The 23,680-nt window shown below is 42.9% G+C and overlaps 1 protein-coding gene across 6 annotated transcripts in view; it reads left to right on the plus strand.

Annotated features, from left to right (window-relative positions):
* The window catches only part of fli1 (Fli-1 proto-oncogene, ETS transcription factor), an 81,920-nt gene that overhangs the window by 41,592 nt on the left and 16,648 nt on the right, over window positions 1-23,680 (plus strand). For all 6 annotated transcript variants that reach the window (XM_072593021.1, XM_072593020.1, XM_072593023.1 and 3 more), the window contains one exon: window positions 20,575-20,637. In XM_072593021.1, coding sequence (XP_072449122.1) covers window positions 20,575-20,637 — 63 coding nt within the window. The remainder of the gene's footprint in view (window positions 1-20,574; window positions 20,638-23,680) is intronic.

Below are 23,680 nucleotides of genomic sequence, written 5' to 3' on the forward strand. Positions count from 1 at the left end.
TCCAGTGTAGGCAAATTCTGCTCATAACTGGTTAATTCTAACACAATAGTATCTTTCAGACCTGTTCCATGTAAGTGCCTCCTGGCATTTTCTTGAGTTGCTCCTGTATTTCTGTTCCCTCCTGCCCTCTCACTCTTTTCTAACTTCCTCGCTATTACTGCAACTATACGAGATTATACCATATAATTTTTTTTTGAAGGTTACTCTTACCTTGCTCTTAAGCTCTGATATTCAACTTTATGCAAAAAAAACAAATTGTATGTGCCTACAATCTGAAAATAAGATAATTTCCTTCTCTGGTCCCCAATCACTTGTTGTCTTGAATTCTGGTGCCTTGCCATCCAGTCATGTTTTAACTGATACTCATTTTTCTTTCAGGAGTTTTGACCAGTGTCACAGTTCACTCACATACCTGCTACAAATGTCAATCTTTTTGTTAATGGCTGGAATTAACATTATATCTGCAATAATATTGAAAGCTTCTTACTCCCCTACACACTGCAGAATGCTCCCCAGAATACTCTTCCTCCTAATTCAATGTTTTCCTTCACCCTGACAGCAAGCAGTGAATATATTTTTTTTGCTTTATCAACCTTACTACATCTGTACCCTCAAGGTAACAACTATTTCCTCATCTCTGCAGTTGCTTTCCTTCCTCCTGACTGTTTACTCATATGCGACAATTTCACTTACTGCAGCACTGTCTCAAATATGATGGAAATGTCTCATTAGTTACAGAAGAGTTTCATTATTTCATTATTACAAAACAAACCTTTTTACAGAACAGTCCTACTTATTACAGAATAGAATCCTGTTACAACACACTCTATCTTCCTATAGTGCAGTCTAATTTATTACAGAACAGCCAAATTTACTGAAGAACATTCAATCTTATTGCAAAACAGCCTAATTTATTACTCAACAGCCTCACTTATATTACATTGCACTCTCAATTACTGCAATGCAATCTCACAAATGTTATAATCTTAAAGGGATTGGGAGCAGGAAGGCCAAGGGGTGGCATGGCTAAATCTTTGAAGACACCAGAATATGTTGACAGATCTGTTAAAATAAAAGGATCTTTGGCTTCAGAATCAAATGTTTAAGTTCAACAGCAAGGCGGTATTGTATACAGATTGACTCCTTACTAAAGAGCTGAACCAAGAGAGTGTGATATGAATGTTCACAGGACTGATGTCTGGCCTGAGGAAAATGTACAATGAAGCAAGATTAAATAGACTAGACTTATATTCCTGAGAATATACAAGTTTGAAAAGTGATCTCGATGAAACATATGCATTTATATAATGGCCTTGATAGGGTAGGTGTCAGGAAGATATTTCCCTGAACTCAGGTGTCCAGAGCTGGGCATCAATTTTGAGAATACATTTTGGCTATTTGGGGCTTATATGAGGATGCACTTCTTTCCTCAAATATTTGTGAAGCTTTGAATTCTCTCCCACTGAGAGCTGTGGATTCTCACAAATTGGGTGTAAGACAGATTGTACAAAGGGAATTTAAGGATATGGGGAGAATGCAAGAAGGTGTCATTGAGGTTTCTTCCTGAATGACAGTCTCACACAGTTGGCTGAATGGCTTGTCTCTGCTTCTGTTTCTTATTCGCTCATGTTCCAAATCTTTCTAAGTCAATGTTTCAAATCCAACTGATGCAGTGTCTAAATCTACCTTATAAAACACATTGTTTATATTCCATACTATAGGGATTCTATGATTGTTCTCAAAAGATTGGGCAGCACAGTGGCTCAGTGGTTAGCAAGGTTGCCTTGTCAGGGACCTGGGTTTGATCCTCGTCCTGGGCAACTGTTTGAGTGGGGCTTGCATGTTCTCCCTGTGTCTCCATGGGTTTCCTCCTGGTGCTCTGGTTTCCTCCCACAGTCCAAAGGTGTGCTGGTTAGGTCAATTGGCTCTGCTAAGTTGCCCATAGTGTCCAGGGACATGTAGTCTAGGTGGATTAGTCATGGGAAATGCAGAGCTACAGTGATAGGGTAAGGGGAGTGGGACTGGGTGGGATACTCTTCGAAGAGTTGGTGTGGACTCAATGGGCTGAATGGCCTGCATCTCACATGTAGGGATTCTAACTTGGAGAACTGCTCCTTTGGAAAAATGCTAAAGCTTTCCAAAAAGCATGAAATAGATTGACTGCATTCACACCCTTAGTTGGATGCAAACCTTAGTTTAACAGGAAGACTACAGCAGCTTCCAGAAGGAACAAAAACCAGTAAAACTCATGAATGATACACACTAATCCACTCCTCATACACTTGAGATTGGAGCTGCAGTATAACCACTATATTACAACACAAGTTTTATTTTGACTGTACTTTCATTCTGGGTTGGTTTTCTTCTCCCTAAAGTAGACAGTTGAAGAGAAGTTCCGATTCTGAAGTATTTCCAAAGAGTAGAAGAAGTCATGGAGTCATAGAGTCACAGAGGTGTACAGCATGAAAACAGACCCTTCGGTCCAACTCGTCCATGCTGATAGATATCCTAACCTAATCAAGTCCCATTTGCCAGCACTTGGCCCATTTCCTGCTAAACCCTTCCTACTCATATATCCATCCAGACGCCTTTTAAATGCTGCAATTGTATCAGCCTCTACTACTTCATCTGGCAGCTCAATCCACACATGCACAACCCTCTGTGTGAAAAAGTTGCCCCTTAGGTCCCTTTTATATCTTTCTCCTCTCACCTTAAACCTATGCCTTCTAGTTCTAGACTCCCTCACCTTAGGGAAATGACTTTCTCTATTTAATCTATCCATGCCCCTCAAAATTTTATAAACCTTTATAAGGTCACCCCCTCAACATCCGATTTTCCAGGGAAAACAGCCCTAACCTATTCAGCCTCTCCCTGTAGCTCAAAACCTCCAATCCTAGCAATATCATTGTAAATATTTTCTGAAACCTTTCATGTTTCACAACATCCTTCAGGTGGGAAGGAGACCAGAATTGCACACAATATTCCAAAAGTGGCCTAACCAAAGTTCTGTACAGCCGCAACATGACCTCCCAACTCCTGGCCTCAATACTCTGACTCATTAAGGGAGGCATACCAAATGCCGTCTTTACTATCCTATCAATCTGCAACTCTACTTTCAAGGAACTATGAATCTGCACTCCAAGGTCTCTTTGTACAGCAACACTTCCTAGAAACTTGCTATTATGTGTATAAGTCCTGCTAAAATTTGCTTTTCCAAAATGCAGCACCTTGCATTTATCTAAATTAAATTCCATCTGTCACTCTTCAGCCCATTGGCCCATTTGATCAAATTGGACTCTGAGGTAACCTTCTTTGCTATCCACTACACCTCCAAATTTGCTGTCATCTGCAAACTTACTAACTATATCTCCTATGTTCACATCCAAATCATTTATATAAATCACGAAAAGTAGTGGACCCAGCACCAATCCTTGTGACACTCCACTGGTCACAGGCCTCCAGTGTGAAAAACAACTCTCCACCAACACCTTCCATTTTTTATCTTTGAGCTGATTCTGTTTCCAGATAGTTAGTGTTCCCTGTATTCCATGAGATCTAACCTTGCTAACCGGTCTCCCATAGGGAACCTTATCAAATGCCTTACTGAAGTCCATATAGAACACGTTCCCCTGCTCTGCCCTCATCAATCCTCTTTGTTACTTCTTCAAAAAACTCAATCAAGTTTGTGAGACATGATTTTCCACCCACAAAGTCATGTTGACTATCCTTAATCAGTCCTTGCCTTTCCAAATATGTGTAAGTTCTGACCCTCAGGATTCCCTCCAACAACTTGCCCACCACTGACATCAGGCTCACCGGTCTATAGTTCTTTGGCTTGTACTTAACACCTTTCTTAAATAGTAGCACCACGCTAACCAACCTCCAGTCATCCGGCATCTCACCTGTGACTACTGATGATACAAATATCTCAGCAAAGGGCCCAGCAATCACTTCCCTAGCTTCCCACAGAGTTCTAGGCTATACCTGATCAGGTCCTGGGGATTTATCCACCTTTGTACAGAGGGCAGGTACAGCACTTCCTCCTCTGTAATATGGTCATTTTTCAAGATGTCACCATCTAGTTCCCCACATTCTATATCTTCATGTCCTTCTCCAAGGTAACACTGATGCAAAATATTCATTTAGTATCTCCCCATCTCCTCCGGCTCCACCCATAGGCCGCTTTGCTGATCTTTGAAGGGCCCTATTCTCTCCCTAGTTACGCTTTTGTCCTTAATGTATTTGTAAAATCCTTTTGGATTCTCCTTGACCATATTTGCCAAAGCAATCTCATGTCCCCTTTTTGCCCTCCAGACTTCCCTCTTAAGTATACTCTTACCTAAGTATACTCTTACTGCCTTTGAACTCTTGCAATCTCATACAATCTCTGTTGAGACCTGACATAGACTTCCTTTTTTTTTCTTAACCAAAACCTCAATTTCTCTCGTCATCCAGTTTTTCCTGTACTTAACAGCCTTTCTTTTCACCCTAACTGGAATATACTGTCTTTGGATTCTCGTTATCTCATTTCTGAAGGTTTCCTATTTTCCAACCATCCCTTTACCTGTGAATATCTGCCCCAGTCAGCTTTTGGATGTTCTTGCCTAATCCCATCAAAATTAGCCTTCCTCCAATTTTGAACTTCAACTGTTAGATCCTGTCTATTTTTTTCCATCACTATTTTAAAGCCAGTGGAATTATGGTCGCTGGCCCCAAAGTGGTCCCCCCATGCCACCTGCCCTGTCTTACTTCCCAAGAGTAGTCAAGATTCGCACTTCTCTAGTAGGTACATCTCCATTGGGACAAATGACATGGGTAGAGATAAGGATGAGGTCCTGCAGAGAGATTACAGAGAGATAGGAATAAAGTTAAAAACCAGAACCTCGCTGGTGGTAATCTCCAGATTACTTCCAGCGCCATGCGCTAGTAAGGGTAAGAACAGGAGGATATGGCAGATGAATGCGTGGTGAAAGAATTGATGCAGCGGTCATGGATTCATACTTTTAGATCTTTGGGATCTTAGCTGGGGCAGAGATGACCTGTTCAAAGGGGACAGGTGAGCTGGAGGAGGACCAGTATCTCGGCAGCCAGGTCTACTTGTACTGCAAGGGAGGGTTTAAACTATACTGGCAGGGGTTAGGATCCACAACACAAGGGAGACAAGTGTGAGGCTGGATGGAGATAGAGTAATCAGAAACAGTAAGTTGAAGAGACAGGTCAGGCCAGAACATAACACAGAGCATGGAATGCCTGTTGGATTAAGTTGCATCTATCTCAATGCAAGAGGGCTGACAGTTGAGGCTGATGACCTCAGGGAGTGGATAGGTATATGGGACTGGGATTTTATAACATTGCCGAAACATGGCTAAGGGAGGGACAGGACTGGCAACTTAACGTGCCAGGGTACAGGTACTTTCGGCGGGACAGAGGAGGTGGAAGGAGGGGAGAGGAGTTGCATTTTTGATTAAGGCACGTATAGTACAGTAGTTTGAGATGAAGTAACTGAAGGATCATCCAGTGAGGCTTTGTGGGTGGAGCGAAGAAATAAGAAGGGTATGGTGGCATGATTCAGGCTGTACTAAAGGACCCTAAATAGTCAACAGGAAGTAGAGGAATAAATATGCGGGGAGATTGGGAAGATTTGTTGGAGGAAAATGGCTGTCATAGTAGGGGATTTTAATTTTCCTAAGTTGTCTGGGACTACCATAATGTTAAGGGCTTAGATAGGATGGAATTTGTAAAGTGCATTCAGGGAAGTTTCCTCACGCAGTTTCTAGAGGGTCCAGTTCAGGAAGGGGCAAAACTCGATGTACTCATGTGAAATAGTGACTGAGGTGACAGTGGGGGAGCACTTTGGGACCAGTGACTGTAGTTCCATTAATTTTAAAATAATTATGGTCCATAGGTTCATGTTCTAAACTGGGGCAAGGAGAATTTTGATGGAATCAGACAGGAACTTCCAGAGATTGATTGGAGTAATTTGTTTCCGGGTGAAGGGACCTCTAGCAATTGTGAAGCTTTTAAAAGTGAGGTATTGAGAGTTCAAGGTCTGTATGTTCCTGTGAGGGTGACGGGCAAGGTTGGCAGGAAAAGGGAACCCTGGATGACAAGAGATATTGAGACTTTGACCAAAAAAAAGGAGGAGGTGTGGCTCAGGTACAGGCAGCTGGGATCAATGGAAATCCTGGAGGTCTACAGGGAATGCAGGAATTTACTGAAGAAGGAAATCAGGAGGATAAAAAGGGGACATGTGATAGCCTTAGCCGTGAAGATTAGGGTGAATCCAAAGAGGTACTATAAGTATATTAAAGAAAAAAGAATAACTTGAGAGAGAATACCACAACTCAAAGACCAAAGTAGACATGTTTATGTAGAACTGCAGGAGATTGGCAAGGTTCTCAATGTATATTTCTCCTCTGTGTTTACCATGGAAAAGGACACGAAAACATGAAAACTTGGGGAACTTAGTGGTGATATATTGGGGACAGGCCATATCACAGTAAAGGAGGTGTTGGATGTATTAGAATATGTGAAGGTAGATAAATCTCCTGGTCCTGACCAGATATATCCAAGAACACTGCAAGAAGCCAGTAAAGGAATTGCAGGGGCCCTAGCTGATATTTTTGCATCATCGTTAGCCATGGGTGAGGTCCTGGAAGACTTGAGGATAGCAAATGTTGTGCCCTTATTCAAGAAGGGCTACAAAGAAAAACCTGGGAACTCTAGGCCAGTAAGTTTAACATCTGTGATAGGTAAGTTACTTGAGAAGATACTGAGAGATACAATATACATACATTTGGAAAGATAGGGTTTGTTTAGGAATAGTCAGCATGGCTTTGTGAGTAGGAGATCATGCCTCACAAATTTGTTAGTTATTTGATGAAGTGACCAGGAGGGTTAACGAGGATAGGATGGTAGACGTAGGTTCTATGGATTTCAGTAAGGCCTTTGATAAGGTTCCACATGGTAGGCTGTTCTGGAAGGTTAGATTGCATGGAATCCAGGGTGAGATGGCAAATTGGATACACAATTGGCTTGATGGTAAGAAGCAGAGAGTAATAGTAGAAGGATGCTATCGTACTGGAGACCTGTGACTAGTGGAGTGCCTCAGGTCTTGGTGCAGGGTCCATTGCTGTTTGTTATCTATATGAATGATTTGGATGAGAATGTACAATCATAATTAGTAAGCTTGCAGGTGGCACTGAGTTAGGCAGTATTGTGGGCAGTGAGGAAATTGCAGCAGTTAATCAACTGGGGAACTGGGATGAGAATTGGCAAATGGAGTTTAATATTGATAAGTGTGAGGTCTTGCATTTTGGAAAGTCAAATCAAGGTAGGAGTTTTATCGTGAATAGTAGGGCCTTAAGGAGTGTATGGAACAGAGGGATCTTGGAGATCAGGTTCATAGTTCTCTGAAAGTGGAGTCACAGATAGACAAGGTAGTGAAGGAGGCTTTTGACACACTGACCTTCATCAGTTATGACACTGTGCAGAGGTTGTGAAGTTATGTTGCAGTTATACAGGATGTTGGTGATGCCACATTTGGAGTACTGTGTTTAGTTTTGGTCACCTTGTTATAGGAAGAATGTTATTAAACTGGAAAGAGTGCAGAAGAAATTTACAAGGATGTTGCCAGGACTCAATGGTCTGAGTTATAGGGAGAGGTGTGACAAGCTAGGACATTTTTCTTTTGAGCATAGGAACCTGAGGGGGGAACCTTACAGAGGTGTATAAAATCATGAGAGTCATGATTTGGAGATACCGGTGTACAAAGTTACCAATCACACAACACCAGGTTATAGTCCAACAGGTTTAATTGGAAGCACTAGCTTTTGGAGCACTGCTCCTTCATCAGGTGGTTGTGACAAGCTTGTGTTTCCAATTAAAGTGTAGGACTGTAACCTGGTGTTGTGTGATTTGTAACTAAGATCAGGAGAGGCATGGGTGAATGCACTCAGTCTTTGTCCCAGGGTTGGGGAATTGAGACTTAGAGGGGAAAGAATAAAAAGGAACCTGAGGGGCAACTTTTTTACGCAGATTGCATATGGAATGACCTACCAGCAGAAGTTGTTGAGGTGGGTACAGTAACAACTTTTAAAAAAGCATTTGAACAAATACATGGATAGGAAAGGGTCAGAAACATATGGCCAGCTGCAGGGAAATGGGGTTAGTGTGGATGGACATTTTGGTCGATATGGTCCAGTTTGGGCCATAGGCCTATTCCTGCATTGATGATTGAACAAGGAGCACTTAGAATCAGAGGCAAGGATATAGGGCAAAAGAAGGGGAGGGGACAGAATTTTTTTTCTCTCTGAGAGAGCTGCTGTGATCTGGAATGCACTTCAATGAAAAACTGCTGGAAGAAGATTCAGTAACAACATTAACATTGAACTGGATAATTAGTTGAAGGGGAACAGGTTTGAAAACTATGGGGAGGGGACAGATTTTTTTTCTCTCTGAGAGAGCTGCTGTGATCTGGAATGCACTTCAATGAAAAACTGCTGGAAGAAGATTCAGTAACAACATTAACATTGAACTGGATAATTAGTTGAAGGGGAACAGGTTTGAAAACTATAGCAAGGGAATAGGTGGATGCAGATGTTTCAAAGAGATAGCACGGACACAGTGGCAGAATAGCCTATGAATATTGCGAGAGGAGACTCGGCATAGTCCTAGATAATAAATATGGGGCATTTCCGCGATGGGCGGGGGTTGGGAGTTATTTCTGGACTTGTCAGCACATTGTGACTTATCAGTGGCAGAGAAAAAAAGAAACAATTTCGAGAGAGAAGTAGGGAAAAGATTCTGAAATTGCGCCGGAAATGCGGGTGGAAATCGAATTCTCGTTCAGTTACCAGGGGAGGAGGATGGAGCGCAGGGGCAATCTGCCAGTGCGGCTGTTTGAGAGATGAGTCTTTGAACTGATATGGCCAGTCTCTCCAGGCGGCTTGTTGAACGCAGTCTGGAGTGGCGAATGCAGGTGCGGTATTGTGCCATCGGTAGAGTGCACTCTCCATCTCGCCTCCATTCAGCTGCCCCTCGCCCTCTACCTGAATTCTAAACTAAAAGGTGCATTGCTGAGACAAAAGCTCATCAGAACCCAACCCGTGATGCTTTAATGGGGCTGCCCGCCCTCTTTTATTTTTCCAAGTGGAAGCTGAACAAATAGCCCATCAGGAACAGAGCTGGTGGGAGGTGGGTGGGGGTCCTTGGCCTGACTTACTCACTGTCAGACAGGTGCACAAAATAAAAAAAAAACAATCTGCCGCATTCATTACTGATAGGGAGAAAATAAAACAAAAAGAAACAAAAATCTCTTTGTCGCCTTAATTAATCTGTGAGTGTTGCTGCTGGAATAACTGCCAGTCTCACCCAGGCTGGTCTAGCAATCAGGTTCTGACCTGCTCTCTAATAAAAACAGAGCCTTCGAGTCAGCTTTTCGCTGTTTATCTGTACACACTGTTTTAAATAGGTTTGACCAAGTGGTCAGCGGCCAGCACTTTGTGTCTGTTAGAGGTTTAGGATCGGAGAGAATTGGGCGAGGCTGGCTCTTTCCCTGTAATTCCTGGAGGTTGCATTTTTTTAAACTTTCATTTTGTTTTAACCAGTAATTCCAAAACGACGTGATATTTCAGCGGGAGCCCGTTTCTCAATCCTGACGAAGGCTGAGCTTTGTTTAACCACCCTGACCTAGTATTGGACTCAGTGTACTCACTGAGACAGGGACCAGTGTGGAAATCCAGCAGAAACACTCACATTTCATACCCAACCAACACACAGATCTGGTTTGCCTCAGTACTCTGTGATCTGAGTAGAATATGTTCAGACAACATAATTGTACATTATAGGCAAAGTCTCTAACCAAGTAGTAAATACTAGCAGATCTCTTGTGACATTATTTCGACCCAAGTGCAGAAGGATTGGTTTTCCCAGAGACTTTCTTGCCTTAGCCCAGAACTCAGACTGTGTCTTGTTTCACCAGAACTGCTCTCCTCCATTTCATAGAATTCCCTACAGTGTGGCTACAGGCCATTCAGCCCATTGAGTCCACACACCTGTCTGAAGAGCATCCCACTCAGACCCAACCCTATTCCTGCATTTCCCATGGCGAGTCCACCTAACCTGTACATCTTTGGACTGTGGAAGAAACTGGAGCACCTGGAAGAAACCTATACAGACACAGGGACAATGTGCAAACTCCATACAGTTGCCTGAGGGTGGAATTGAACGCAGGTTCCTGATACTGTGAGGCAGCACTGCTCGCCATGGAGCCACACCGTGCTGCCTTTGGGTCAGGTTCTTTGAAGTTGTCTTCATAGACAATTCCCTGGGACCAAGGATAAATATCCACTGCTCTTGAGTTGTGGGTTCTGGATTAACTATACTGTTTGATGCTGGATCCATCCTGCAGCAGGTGGGGTTTGGAGAGGTGGTTGGGTGGATTTTGATACTTCCTTCTATTGTTTGCATGTGGGCCAGTACCATACATTTGAGGTTGTTGGTATCATCGCAATGTTTCTTTTCCAGTCTGGGTGATCTTGGGCGAGAGATTCTATTGAAGCAGGGAGAGTATTGCATTTGTTTCAGGGATGCTTTGAGGATCCCCTTTCTCTGCGCTCTTGGTAACCTCATGCCTTAATGGAGTTCAGAGTGAAGAGTTCGTTTTGGAAATCTTGTGTCAGGCATGTGAAAAGATGTGACTGACCCAATGCAGCTGATTGACAGTAATAACTTGGAGTCCAATACTTTGAAGAAATTATTGTAATGTAGGAAACAGAACTGCAACCTTGCATAGCAAAGTTCCACATTGACCAAGTGACAATGATTCAGTGGAATGCTGATTGAATGATGAATATAGGCCACAGCATGGGGCTTACTCCCTGTTGTTCTTTAAAATAGTGTTTTATTTACTTCTACCTGAGGGGGTACATGAGGATTCTGGCTTCAAGTCAAAGATGCACCTCCAACCAGTAGCATAACTCTCTCAGTGCTACGTTACAGATTGATGTTGTGCTGTAACATGTTCAGTTCCCTGTGCTCACTCATTGACCTGTAGACCCATAGTTTTATACAGGACTGAAAAGGCCCTTTGGCCTATTGAGTTTGCACCAACATAACTACCACTAAAAGTATGCTAATCCCAATTTCCTGTGCTTGTCCCATACTCTTGAATGTTATGATATTTGACCTACACTGGCTGCTGACAAAAATTCTCATTTTTGTTTTTAAATGTCTCAAGGCTTCACTCTTCCCTACTCTGTCAGCCCAATAACCCTCTTAGACACTTATTGAATTTTGACCTCTTGACTCCAAGATATTACTGCCAATCAACTGCATTGGGTCAGTCACATCTTTTCACATGTTGGTGCAGACTTGATAGGGGAGGGCCTTTTCGGTGCTGTATAAATCTGTGGCTCTATAAATCTGCGTGTGAGCATAGGGAACTGAGCATGTTACAGCACAACATCAACCCTGAAGCAGTGCTGCTATATGTTGGAGGTGCATCTTTGACTTGAAGTCCAGAGTCCTTCCACTCAGGTGGAAGTAAAAGAAAACACTATTTTAGTTGCTCTAACCTCGGGGGCATCTCTTCAGCTGTCCCCTTCCGTTCTTTTGCCCTACGTCCTTGTCTTTGATTCTAAGTGCTCCTTGTTGTCTCATAGAGTCATAAAGTCTTACAATACAGTTTGGCCCAAACTGGTTCATGCTGACCAAAATGTCCATCCACACTAACCCCATTTCCCTGCAGTTGGCCTGTGCCTTTCTAATCCTTTCCTATCCATGTATTTGTTCAAATGCCTTTTAAGCGTTGTTAATGTACCTACCTCAGTAACTTCTGTTGGTAGCTCATTCCATATGCTCCCTGAAACCCTCTGCAAACCAGCTTCTGACCATCAACCCCAATATGTGGCTCAGTGTCAAACATTTCTTTGTCATTTTTCACTGAAGCACCCAGCAATGTTTTACTGTTATCAGTGCTACATAAATAAAAGTCATTGTTATTGGTCAGATTTGTTACTACTAGTTGTTCCCTGTGATCACTTTTATCAAATCTTGAAAATTTATGCCAGGAATGTCACTAACCTTCTAGAAATTTATAAATTCATGAGGGGCATGGATGGGGCGAATAGCCAAGGTATTTTCCTCAGGGTAGGGGAGTCCAAAACCAGAGGGCATAGGTTTAAGGTGAGAAGGGAAGGATTTAAAAGGGGCCTCAGGGGCAACTTGTTCACACAGAGGGTGGTGCAAGTTTGGAATGAGCTGCCAGAAGAAGTGGTGGAGGCTGGTACAATTAAAACATGTAAGAGGCATTTGGATGGGTATACAATAGGAAGGGCTTAAGAGAGACATGGACCAAATGTGGCAAATGGGACTAGATTAATGTAGGATATCTGGTTGACATGGATGAGTTCACGTTGTACATCTCTATGATTCTGTAACTACACAAGAGCCATTCAGCACTGACACTGATATAATAATTACTGAAGAACCTTGATATGGGACACTACAGCTTCCGTACCAGTTCTGAATTGGTACCAACTAGTTCTGGACAAAGTGAGGCAAAAATACAGTGTGAGTCTGATAGCTGAACATCTTCAAAAGACATTAGAGCCACTTGCGTGTGAGATAGTTTCCTAGAAGGGTTCTCGCATCATGGACTTTGTACTGTGCAGAGATTAATTCCAGTTGGGTGTATAGCCAAATCTGAGAAGTGTTTGGGTGGTCTGTTGATTTTCAAGGGCACTAACTTCAGAGTCTTTTTAATTTGATGAGATAGTGGGCACACCCTCCTGTACACTCATAATGTTTAGAAGAAGGAGCAATATCTGCGTGCTAACATACATTTAAAGAATGTAATCTGCTAGGCAAGGATAACAGAGCTAGTTTAAACTGCATTTGGCAAAAGCTATATTAACTTGTGTTGATAAGTGTGGTACAACTGCAGTCAAAGATGTACAATTATCAAACTATTGTGGATTTTCCAAAATGTGTGCCTGAGAGGAAAAATTCTGCTTGTAGCTCAAATACATTATAGAGTCCCTTTGGGTCTCTGATATATTCTCTCTTTTCAGCTAAAAGTATCCTCTGCTGTGGGCACAAGGCTGACATTTATGATTGATCTTTCATTATCCTACGAGTATGTCATAGAGCATAGAAACAGACCCTTTGGTCCAACTTGTCCATGCTGACCAAGTCTTGCTATCATGGGTCAGTTCAGAACCAATGATTGGAATCACACCAGGAAACAGGGCAGGGTTTAGTTTCAAAAGGAAACACCACTTTTTTTTTTATAGATTCAGTTCTTTTAAAATAGAAAAAAAAAACAAATTTCATGATTTGAATTTATACTCTTTGGGATATCAATCCACTAAACACAAGGCTAAGTCACAATCTACAGTTCTCAAGATTTAAAGAGTGTGAATTTCATTTTATAACAGTTGAGCTTAACCAGCTCCAAAATAACTCAGAAACCCAGGACACGCTTGTCTTTCTATACACTGAAGTTGTATTGTGTGTGACAAGGTGAGGCAGTAAATCTTGCGAACTTAAACTGGGGGGAAGTGGTGATAGATTTTTTTTATGGGGAGGGGGTGAGAGGGGATTGCAGACAGGAGACAAAGCACAGTGGCAGGAACTCAACTCGGCTCTGCTCTCGATTTTGTGTTTTGTCTGGTTTGAACACTCGACTGCAAACTTACGCCATGTAAAAAAAAAACCTAGTGCGAGAGGGGAAAACAAAGAGGGAGCTGTGCTCTAGCCCACAGTTCAGGAAGTGCAACGCTTCGGGGACCGCTGGAGCTCATGAAACTTGCCCAATTCGCTGAGCGGGGGCTGGGGGATAGATGTCTTTCCCCGGGCACTCTCCACAGTGATTACAGTGCGAATGACAGACGATTCTGTTCAAACATTAGAAGACAACACCGAGATATTTTAGAGTTGATTTCGCTGCCCAATAAAACAAACTGAAATGTATTAAACAAAATAATTTATTATTCCCCTTTCCGTCCAAGGTGGACTCGATTACAGTAGACATTTGGTTGAATGAAATGCTTCAAGTATCCGTTTTCATTAGTTGATTCTTACTGAGTAATTTTATCTAATTTGTTGGAATGTTTATATTTATTCAGTCTATATAATTATATAGAAGAGTTTGAAGAAATTGATTAATTTGTAAACATCTTAATTACACGAGAAACATTCTCTTTCTGTTATAAGGAACAGTCTTTCCGGAATGTAAAACAAATGCAAAGAAAAACAATTCATCTTTAGAGGGGGCGGGGGCGAGATGGATTCCTTTAACGAATAACGATCTGGTTGGCTCTCTGGCTTGGCGCCCAATAATTATGCAATTGTAGCTCTGTACATACACTAACGGCGTGTTTACAGTGAAATGATTAAATCCTGGCCATTTCCTAAGTCCTGTTTGTGTATTGCTTCTTGTAGTCTGGCTACCAACTAATTATTTAAACTCGTGACCTCGCCTCTTCTTGGCCGGTGTACAACACACTCACACAAACCCTCAGCCAGCAAATTCGAACAACGTCCCCTTCCAACTCTATTTAACTTTTCCACATTTAAATAATTCTTCTGAAAGGCCAGTTTGCTTTGGAAAGCTGCGCCACATTCCGTGCCTTCATTTATACAGCTGACCTTAAACTTTCTTTTTGGGAATAAAACAAATTTAAACATTCACAAATATTCATGCGGAGCGACTTTAAATACTGACCTAACAACAGCCCCTCAGTCAACGAGGTGACTCAAGTCATGAAAGCGCAGTATTTTACAGCATTCAATTAGGGACTCCTGCACTGTTATCAGGTTTGTAATTCTCACAACGCAATGCTTACTTTACGGCCATTCAGTCCATTTTGGCCGTCTGTCTCTTTTAGCATGTTGTCCAATTAGTTTCACCTCCCTGCTATTGCATTTTGTTTTCAAGTATATATCCAATATCTGTTTGGAACTAACTACCGAAACTGCTTTAGCATTACATTTCCAAACATCGCAACCAACCACATTTTAAAAAAAAATCTCATCTCCCTCTGGTTCCAATAAACCCCACCTGAGCAGGGACTTCTGATCCCTTCAGTGTCTCCGTATCGTTGGACTGCTTGGACCACATCCAGTATTGGATGAGCAGAAATTTCCATCAATTAAATATTGGGAAGAATGAAGCCTTTAATCCCCACCACAAACTCAGTTCCCTAGTCTCCAGTTCCAGCCTTCTCCCTGGCAACTGTCTCAGACTCAACCAGACTGTTCACAATCTTGGTGTCAGACGTCAGCTATTTGTGAGTTTCCAAACATAGATATGCACCATTGCTAAGATTGCCGATATTCACTTAACCTGCTGCCATTCACCCTGCATCAGCCCATCTGCTGCTAAGACACTCATCCATGTTTGGTTAACTCCAGCTCATGACGAACTGCGGTCAGCCCTTTTAAACTCAAGGTCATTCAGAACTCTGTAGCTCATTTCTGAACTTGCACTGTGTCCTTTTTACCCATTACACTGGATGTGTTGATCTCCGTTGGTTCCCAGTTATGCAATGTCTTAGTTTGAAAATTCTCATTTTTGTTTTCAAATTTCTCCATAGATTAGATTCCCTACAAAGTGTGGAAACAGGCCCTTCCGCCCAGCAAGTCCACATCGACCCTCCAAAGAGCAACCCACCCAGACCCATTCCCTTACATTTTACCCCTGCACCTAACACTACAGACAATTTAGCATGGCCAATTCACCGAACCTGCACGTCTTTGGATTGTGGGAGGAAACTGGAGCACCCGGAGGAAACCCATGCAGACACGAGGAGAATGTGCAAACTCCACACAGACAGTTGCGGGAATTGAACCTGGGTCCCTGGAGCTGTGAGGCAGCAGTGCTAACCACTGAGCCACCGTGCTGCCCAACTCTGTAATTTCCTTCAAGCCACAGCAGCCAAATTGCCTGTACCCCTCAAATTCCCTTTGACTATTCCAGATTTTGTTCATTTCTCTATTGGTATGCCTTCATCTACGTCAAAGAGTGTGGTGCTGGAAAGCACAGCCAGTCAGGCAGCATCCGAGAATCAGGAGAATTGACGTTTGGGCATAAATCCTTCATCAGAAATGAGACTTGTGGGCCAAGGGGGCTAAGAGGTAAATGGCGGAGATTGGGTGCGGATCTGGGTGATGAAAGCTGGTAGATGAAGGAGGGGCTGAAAGTGATAGGTCAAAGAGGAGGATGGAGCAGATAGGTGGGAAGGATGATGGACAGGTAAGACAGGTTGAGAGGGCAGTGCCAAGTTGGAGGGTTGGTCTCAGATAAGGTGAGGGGAGGGGAAATGGGGAAACTGGTTAAATCCACATTGGGAAAGTGTGCGCACGGGTTTTGCACTTCTTGCAGTAGCAAGGGAAGGTACCAAGAGCGGAGGGTAGGTTGGTGGGGTGGGGGGGGGGATAGCATGGACCTGACAAGGGAGTCGCTGAGGGAATGGTCTCTCTGAAATGCAGATAGGGGTGGGGAGGGAAATATATCTCTGTATGTGGGGTCTGCTTGTAGGTGGTGGAAATGGTGGAGGGTGATGCAACGTATCCAGAGAGTGGTGGGTGGAAGGTGAAGGCGGGTGTTGGGGGGGAGGGGGGATTTCTGTCTTGTAGGGGTTGGAGGGGTGGGGTTTCAGGGCGGAGGTGTGGGATGTTGAGGAGATGAGCTGGAGGACCTCGTCGACCATGTGGGAGGGTAAATTGTGGTCTTTGAGGAAAGATGCTATCTGGAATGTTCTGTGGTGGAATTGGTCTTCCTGGGAGCAGATGCAGCAGAAATGGAGGAATTGGGATAAGGGATAGTGTTTTTTTAGATGTTAGGGCGGGAGGAGGTGCAGTCCAATTAGCTGTGGGTGTCAGTGGGTTTATGGTGGATATCCATGTTGAGATAGTCGTCGGAAATGAAGATGGAGAGATCCAGGAAAGGGAGGAAGGTGTCTTGAGATCGTACAGGTAAACTTGAGGTCAGGGTGGAAGGTGCTTGTGACATTGATGAACTGTTCAACCTCCTCATGAGACCACGAGGTAGCGCCGATACAGTCATCAATGTAGCAGAGGAAAAGATGGAGACTAGTGCTGGTGTAGCTGTGAAAATGGACTGTTCGACATTGACAAAGAGGCAGGTGTCGCTGGGGACCATGTGGATGCCCATGGCAACCCCTTTAGTTTGGAGGAAGTGGGAGGATTGGAAGGAGAACTTGTTGAGGGTGAGGACCAGTTCAGCCAGTCGAATGAGAGTGTCAGTGGAAGGGTACTGGTTGGGTCGACGTGACAGGAAGAAATGCAGGCATTGGAGGCCTTTGTCATGGTGGATAGATGTGTACAGCGACTGGTTGTCCATGCTGAAAATAAGACGTTGGGAGCCGGGGAAACAAATGTCATGGAGGAGGTGGAGAGCATGGATGGTGTCCCGAATGTAGGTGGGGAGTTCCTCGACTAAGGGGGACAGGACAGTGTCAAGGCATGCTGAGATAAGTTGGGTGAGGCAGGAACAGGCTGAGACAATGGGTCGACCTGGGCAGTCAGGTCTGTAAATGTTGGGTAGGAGGTAGAGTCGGGCTTTGCGGGGTTCTCGAACTCTGAGATTGGAGGCTGTGGATGGGAGATCCCCAGAGGTGATGAGGTTGTGGATGGTTTGGGAGATGATGGTTTGGTGATGGGAGGTGAGGTGAGGGGGCAGTAGGTTGCCTTCATCTACCTAGTATCAAAGCTCTGGAATTAGAAACATCAAAAATAAGTGCAAGAGTGGGCCCTTCGAGACTGCACCAGCCTTCAACATGGAAGAGAATTCCACAGGTTCACAACTCTAAGTGAAAAAAAGTCTTCCTCATCTCAGTCCTGAATGGCTTAACCCTTACGCTTAAAACTGTTATCTTTAGTTCTGGATGTTCCTAGCATCAGGAACATTCTTACCACATCTAGCCTGTCCAGTTCCATCAGGATTGGATAGGTTCTATGAGATCCCCACTCATTCTTCTAAATTACTGGAAGCACAAGCCCAGGCAATCCAATCTTTCTTAATATGACACCCCTGCCATCCTGGGAATCGGTTTGGTGAACCTTCGCTGGACTCCCTGAATAGAAAGTATGTCCTTCTTCAGACAAGGAGACCAAAAGTCACACAATTCTTTCCCCAAACTTGTCCATTTGACTTTCTCACTTATAAATAACTCTTTAAACTCCTCCCTAATATCACTCCCATGTTTCTGACTTTTCATTGTATTTCATATAATACTTTTCTTCACCTGACGAAGGGGCAACACTCTGAAAGGTTGTGATTTCAAATAAACAATAACCTGGTGTTGGACTATATCTTGGTGTTATCTGATTTCTGACTTTGCCAATCCCAGTCCAACACTAGTACCTCCACATCTGGACTAGATTAATTTAAGGCATCTAGTTGGACAGAAGGGTCTGTTTCCATGCTGTACAGCTGTATGATTCTATGACTCTATGTAGCAGGAGCAACAGGGAAATTGGGGCCTTTGTTGGGGCCAGTAGTACATTTCCATAGTCAATGAGATTTTAGCTTAGAAAAAAAAGTTTGAAAGGAGAAGAAAGTAGCACAAATTGGCTTTGAAATCAAAAACAGAAAGTAAAATGAAGCAAGAGAAAAATGGTTGGGTTAAGTGGGAGTGAAAGAAAGGGACAAAAAAGAAAATTAAGAGAAAATGTTGTATTGATGTTTGCTTTATGTGGAAATTATATTGAACATTTGAAATTGTTCGCTTCCTGTGTCACAAAACTTTAGACCATATTATTATCACATGTTCAAATTGTATAATATTGAATTGACTGTGACAAAGTTAATGGGTTATTAATATGTAATTTAACTTCTTAAAAATACTGTTGAAGTGAGGGTGAGGTACTATTTGAATAACAATAAGCACCCAGCAGCAAAATCAAACACAAGGCCTGGAGATTTGTAATTTGAGGCAAATCTCTTAATCCATTGAATTTGCTGGCTGAGTTACACATTGGTAATAGTGAACATTGCTTGCTCACCATTGTTTGTGCAGCAAGATCTAGCAAACTGAAGTGACAATGATATTAAAAATAGAATTAATTCTTCCTGGAAAATGATGACTGGCATTGATGTTAATGGAATGGGTGTGTGCAGCTATGATAATTAACGTCTCCCTGTTTTCAGCAAAGTTGATGTTGCAAAGAAAACAAACTCCCAACAAAATGGCACAAATAATGAGATAGTTGTACACTTTAGAAATACCTTTTTTGTTTGCACTGGTTACGTGTACTTACATATAGATGTGCCACTACAGGACAGTCTGGGCCAATGAGTTTAGGTCTGCAGTAACATACCAGTCATTGTGACAACATGTCTACCAGTGGTCACACTCAGGCTGGTCATTGCCATTATCAGATCAACTGCTCATTCTTCAAATAGCCTGTATCCAAGCTAGAAGATTTCACTTACCTGTGGAAGAGTTATCAACCTCTTGTCCTACTGTCAGAAATAAACTGCAGTGTGCTCCTTCTTATTGAATCTCTGTCTGAAAACAGGTCCAACCTATATTACCACAATTAGAGCAAGGAGGCAGATCCCAGATCCAAACTAAACCCCCATTCTATTTGATAGTGAGTGCTGGAAAAGCACAGCAGGTCAGGCAACATCAGAGAAGCAGAGGAATCTTCATCAGGGCTCTTGCCCAAAACATTGATTCTCCTGCTCCTCGGATGCTGCCTGACCTGCTGTGCTTTTCCAGCACCCCACTCTCAACTCTAATCTCCAGCATCTGAAGTCCTCACTTTCTCCCCATTCTACTTGCACCATTCTGATCCTCATGGATCATCCAAGGATCTGAGCTGTTGTTTCAACACACACATTTGTGTACATTTTATAACCTGGAGCTATGGATAGTGATGGTGGAGGCTACAGTTACTTTCTATCACAAAGATGGAATCTCTCCCATTCTTACGGCCTGCCATTGATGTATACTAGAAGGATTTAAAATTGATATTCAACTGTTTGGCTATGCTACAAGTATACCTTCTTTGGTTCTCAAATCCTGGAGTGGGACTTAAACCTAGAGATTCTGGCTCAGAGTTAGGGATGCTACCCACTGCACCACAAGATCTCCTGTGCAGTGCATTTGAAGGAGGGAAAACCAATTGTTACCAAGTTCTGGGTATTTGCCTGTTGTATGTTGCAGAATTTTTAAAGAAAATGTGGTTTTGTCGTTCTTTTCATTCTTCCCCAGTGCATTACAAAACCAAGTTGCTGTTATGTAGGAAGTTGAACAAAACATTGTGCACACCAAAGGTCATGAATGAGGTAACTGCGTGGATAATCTGTTGTGGTATTTTCCAGTTTCACAATTCATATATGATTTGATGACCTACTGATTCCTGTTAACCCTGTTTAGTTTTTGTGCAGGTCCAGAGTTGCAGTGCTGTAGTATTGACACATTTACATTAAGCAGTAGCCTCATTAATTCTGTTGGATTGTTGGAATATTATGATCTGATCTTGTTGGTACAGGATTAATAAATTATTGGCTTACTAGACCCTGTCTTTTGTTTATTTTAGATGCATCATATGACACTGGCAGGAGATCTGGATGGGGCAATAATATGAACAATGTGACAAAAAGTAAGTGCCATTAAATACATTTAAAAATAAAACTAAGTACAAGTATCAATAGAACAGAGCATCAGTAAGTTTGAGCAAAGTTTAATGGTGGATTTTTGAATGCAGACCTGCATTTGGGAATTATAAGTGTTCAGAAAATCCCAGAGATGAATGTATAGCATTCTGGCATTTGAGGCTTGCAATGGTGCCTCTCTTTCAGCAACTTTGAAAAGTAGTCTCAAAATGAATATTCGTGAAGAGAGACCAATCTTAGGTTGTGGAGATTTATGAAAGGCTTCAGATAATCCTGAAAAAAATATATTTGAGTTAGAACTGGTGCAGTGAATCTTGATTTCAATGCAATAAGGATACAAGAGAAGGAAACAGGAGATTTTTCTGGCTCCACATCTGTATGAACTGGGCATCACATATGTTGGACATTTACACAGCGTTATATTGCAGATCTGTGAAAAATCCATAGAACTGTGATGTGTACAATGCCAGTGTGATCCAATGATACAGATCCAGGAAACTGTCTCCCGATCGGTGGAGATGGTACAGTATATTTCCATTTATGAGGAAGAATAAAAAGACGTTGAGAGATGTACTGGATGCTGTTATCATTTCTGATTTATTGGATGAAATTTAGTCCAGTCCAATAGGAAGGAAGCCTGGCTGTCAGGCCCTAAATTAGTTCACACAAGATGTCACTCAGTCCTCCAGCTCCTATAAAACCTTTGGCAAGAACAATGGAAAGGTAGAAATTAGGAGCAGGAATTGACCATTTGGCCCATTGCTCCTGCTACACCATTCAATATCATCATGGCTGATCACTTAATACAATAACCGATTCCTGCTTTTACCCCATATCCTTTCAACCATTTAGCCCCATGTGCTATATCTAAATCCTTTTTGACATCATACAGTTTTGGCCTGACCGACTTTCGGTAGCAGAGAATTCCACAGTCTCACCACTCTGTGGATGAAGACATTTCTCCTCATGTCAGTCCAAAATGGCCCACCCTGTATCCTTAGACTGGTTCTGGACTCTCCAATCATCAGGAACATTTTTTATATTCACTCATGGGATGCGGACATCACTCCCTGGGCCAGCATTTTTATTGTCTGTCTCTAATCGCCCTTGAGAAGGTGGCGGCGCACTACCTTCCAGAACCGCTGCAGTCCACATGCTGTTACAAATGGAATTCTAGGATTCCTGCATTTTGTCTATCTTGTACTGTTAGGATTTTATAAGCTTCCATGAGATCCCTTAAGGGCGGCACGATGGCTCAGTGGTTAGCACTGCTGACTCACAGCACTAGGGCCTCAGGTTTGATTCCAGCCTAGAGTGACTGTCTGTGTGGAGTTTGCATATTCTCCCCGTGTCTGTATGGATTTCCTCCCACAGTCTAAAGACGTGCAGGTCAGGTGAATTGGCCATGTTAAATTTCCCATAGTGTGTTAGGTGCATTAGTCAGAGGGAAATGGGTCTGGGTGGGTTACTGTTCGGAGGGTCGGTGTGGACTGGTTGGGCGGAAGGGCCTGTTTCCACACTGTAGGGAATCTAATCTTAAAAAAATTCCCTCACTTTATTATCCAAACTCTGGTAACTATAATCCTAACCAAATCAACCTCTCTTTTTATGTCAGTTCTGTCATGAGAGATCAATCTAGTAAGCCTTTGCTGTACTCCCACAATAGCAAGCATAGTCTTCCTCAGCTAAGGAGAACAAACCACACGTGATAGTCTCAGTGTGATCTCACCAAAGCCCTGTAATTGCTGGAAAAACTCAGCACGTCTGGCAGCATCTGTAGAGAGAAATCAGAGATAGTGCTTTGGCTCGGGCGACCCTTCCTCTGAACTGTATAATTGCAGCAGGCCGTCCTTGTTCCTATAGGAGGGGATAGAGGCCTTGTTAATGTGTACAACTTGCCTACTTAAAGTGTGGCTAATTAGACTGACAAACGAGACACGTGGCACCAATTATCCCTGAACCTATCGAACTTACTGGTGGCTCAGGAATTAAATGGGAACTACATGGCCTTTTGTATACCTCCTGAAAGGCATCCAGAAAACCTTGTCACCTTTGCCTGTGACTTCATTGGAGGCAGAAGTCCTTTATTTATGGGAATGTATCACTGAGGAGATGATCTGTGCTGGGAAAAGTGGCATGTATCACACTCAGGATCCTTTCGTGTCCTTCCCTCTGATCGCCTGTCCCTCCTCAAGTTGATGAGCTGTGTATAGTGTGGGAAACAGAGTGTAGCGTGGGAAATATAAGTTCCATGTTGGAAAGGAGAACAAAAGAATAGAGTATTATTTAAGTGGAAAAAAACTGCCAAAAGCTGCAATACAGTGGGATTTGGGGGGTACTTGTGCACAATACACAGAGAGCTATCATACATGCATCAGATAATGAGGAAGGCTAACACCAGCACTTATTTCAGGGGGCTTTGCAGTTCAAGAGTCAGGAAGTTTTCCTGCAATTGTACAGGGTGCAGGTGAAGCCCCTTCTGGAGGACTGTGAGCAGTTTTGGTCCCCCGCTTGAAGGAAAGATATCATTTCTGGAGGCAGTTCAGAAGAAGTTGGCTAGCATGATCCCTGGCATGGATGGATTGTATTGTTAACCAAGACTAAACAGGGTGGGACTCTATTCACTGAAGTTTCAAAATAAGAGTTGATCTCACTGTAGCACACAGGATTAAGTGGCTTGATGGGGTAAATGCTGCAAGGATGTTTCTCCTCAGGAAAGTGCCGGGGGCCAGGGAGCATAGTCTCAGAATAAAGGAGATAAGATGAGGAAGAATTTCTTCTCTCAGCAGGTTGTAAGTCTTTGGAATGTCTTGCCACAAAGAGCCATCAGGGCAGAGTCCTTGTGTATATTTAAGGCTGAGATTATTGATCACTATGGAAATCAAGAGTTATGGGGAAAGGAAAAGAAAGTGAACATGAAGAATGTCGGATCAACCATGGCAGAGCAGACCTGAGGGGCTGAATGGCCAATATCCTGTTCCTATTTCTCAAGGTCTGTTGTCTGTCCTCACATGACTGTCTTCTCACTCC

Source organism: Chiloscyllium punctatum, chromosome 23, assembly GCF_047496795.1.
Source record: "Chiloscyllium punctatum isolate Juve2018m chromosome 23, sChiPun1.3, whole genome shotgun sequence".
NCBI lineage: Eukaryota > Metazoa > Chordata > Chondrichthyes > Orectolobiformes > Hemiscylliidae > Chiloscyllium > Chiloscyllium punctatum.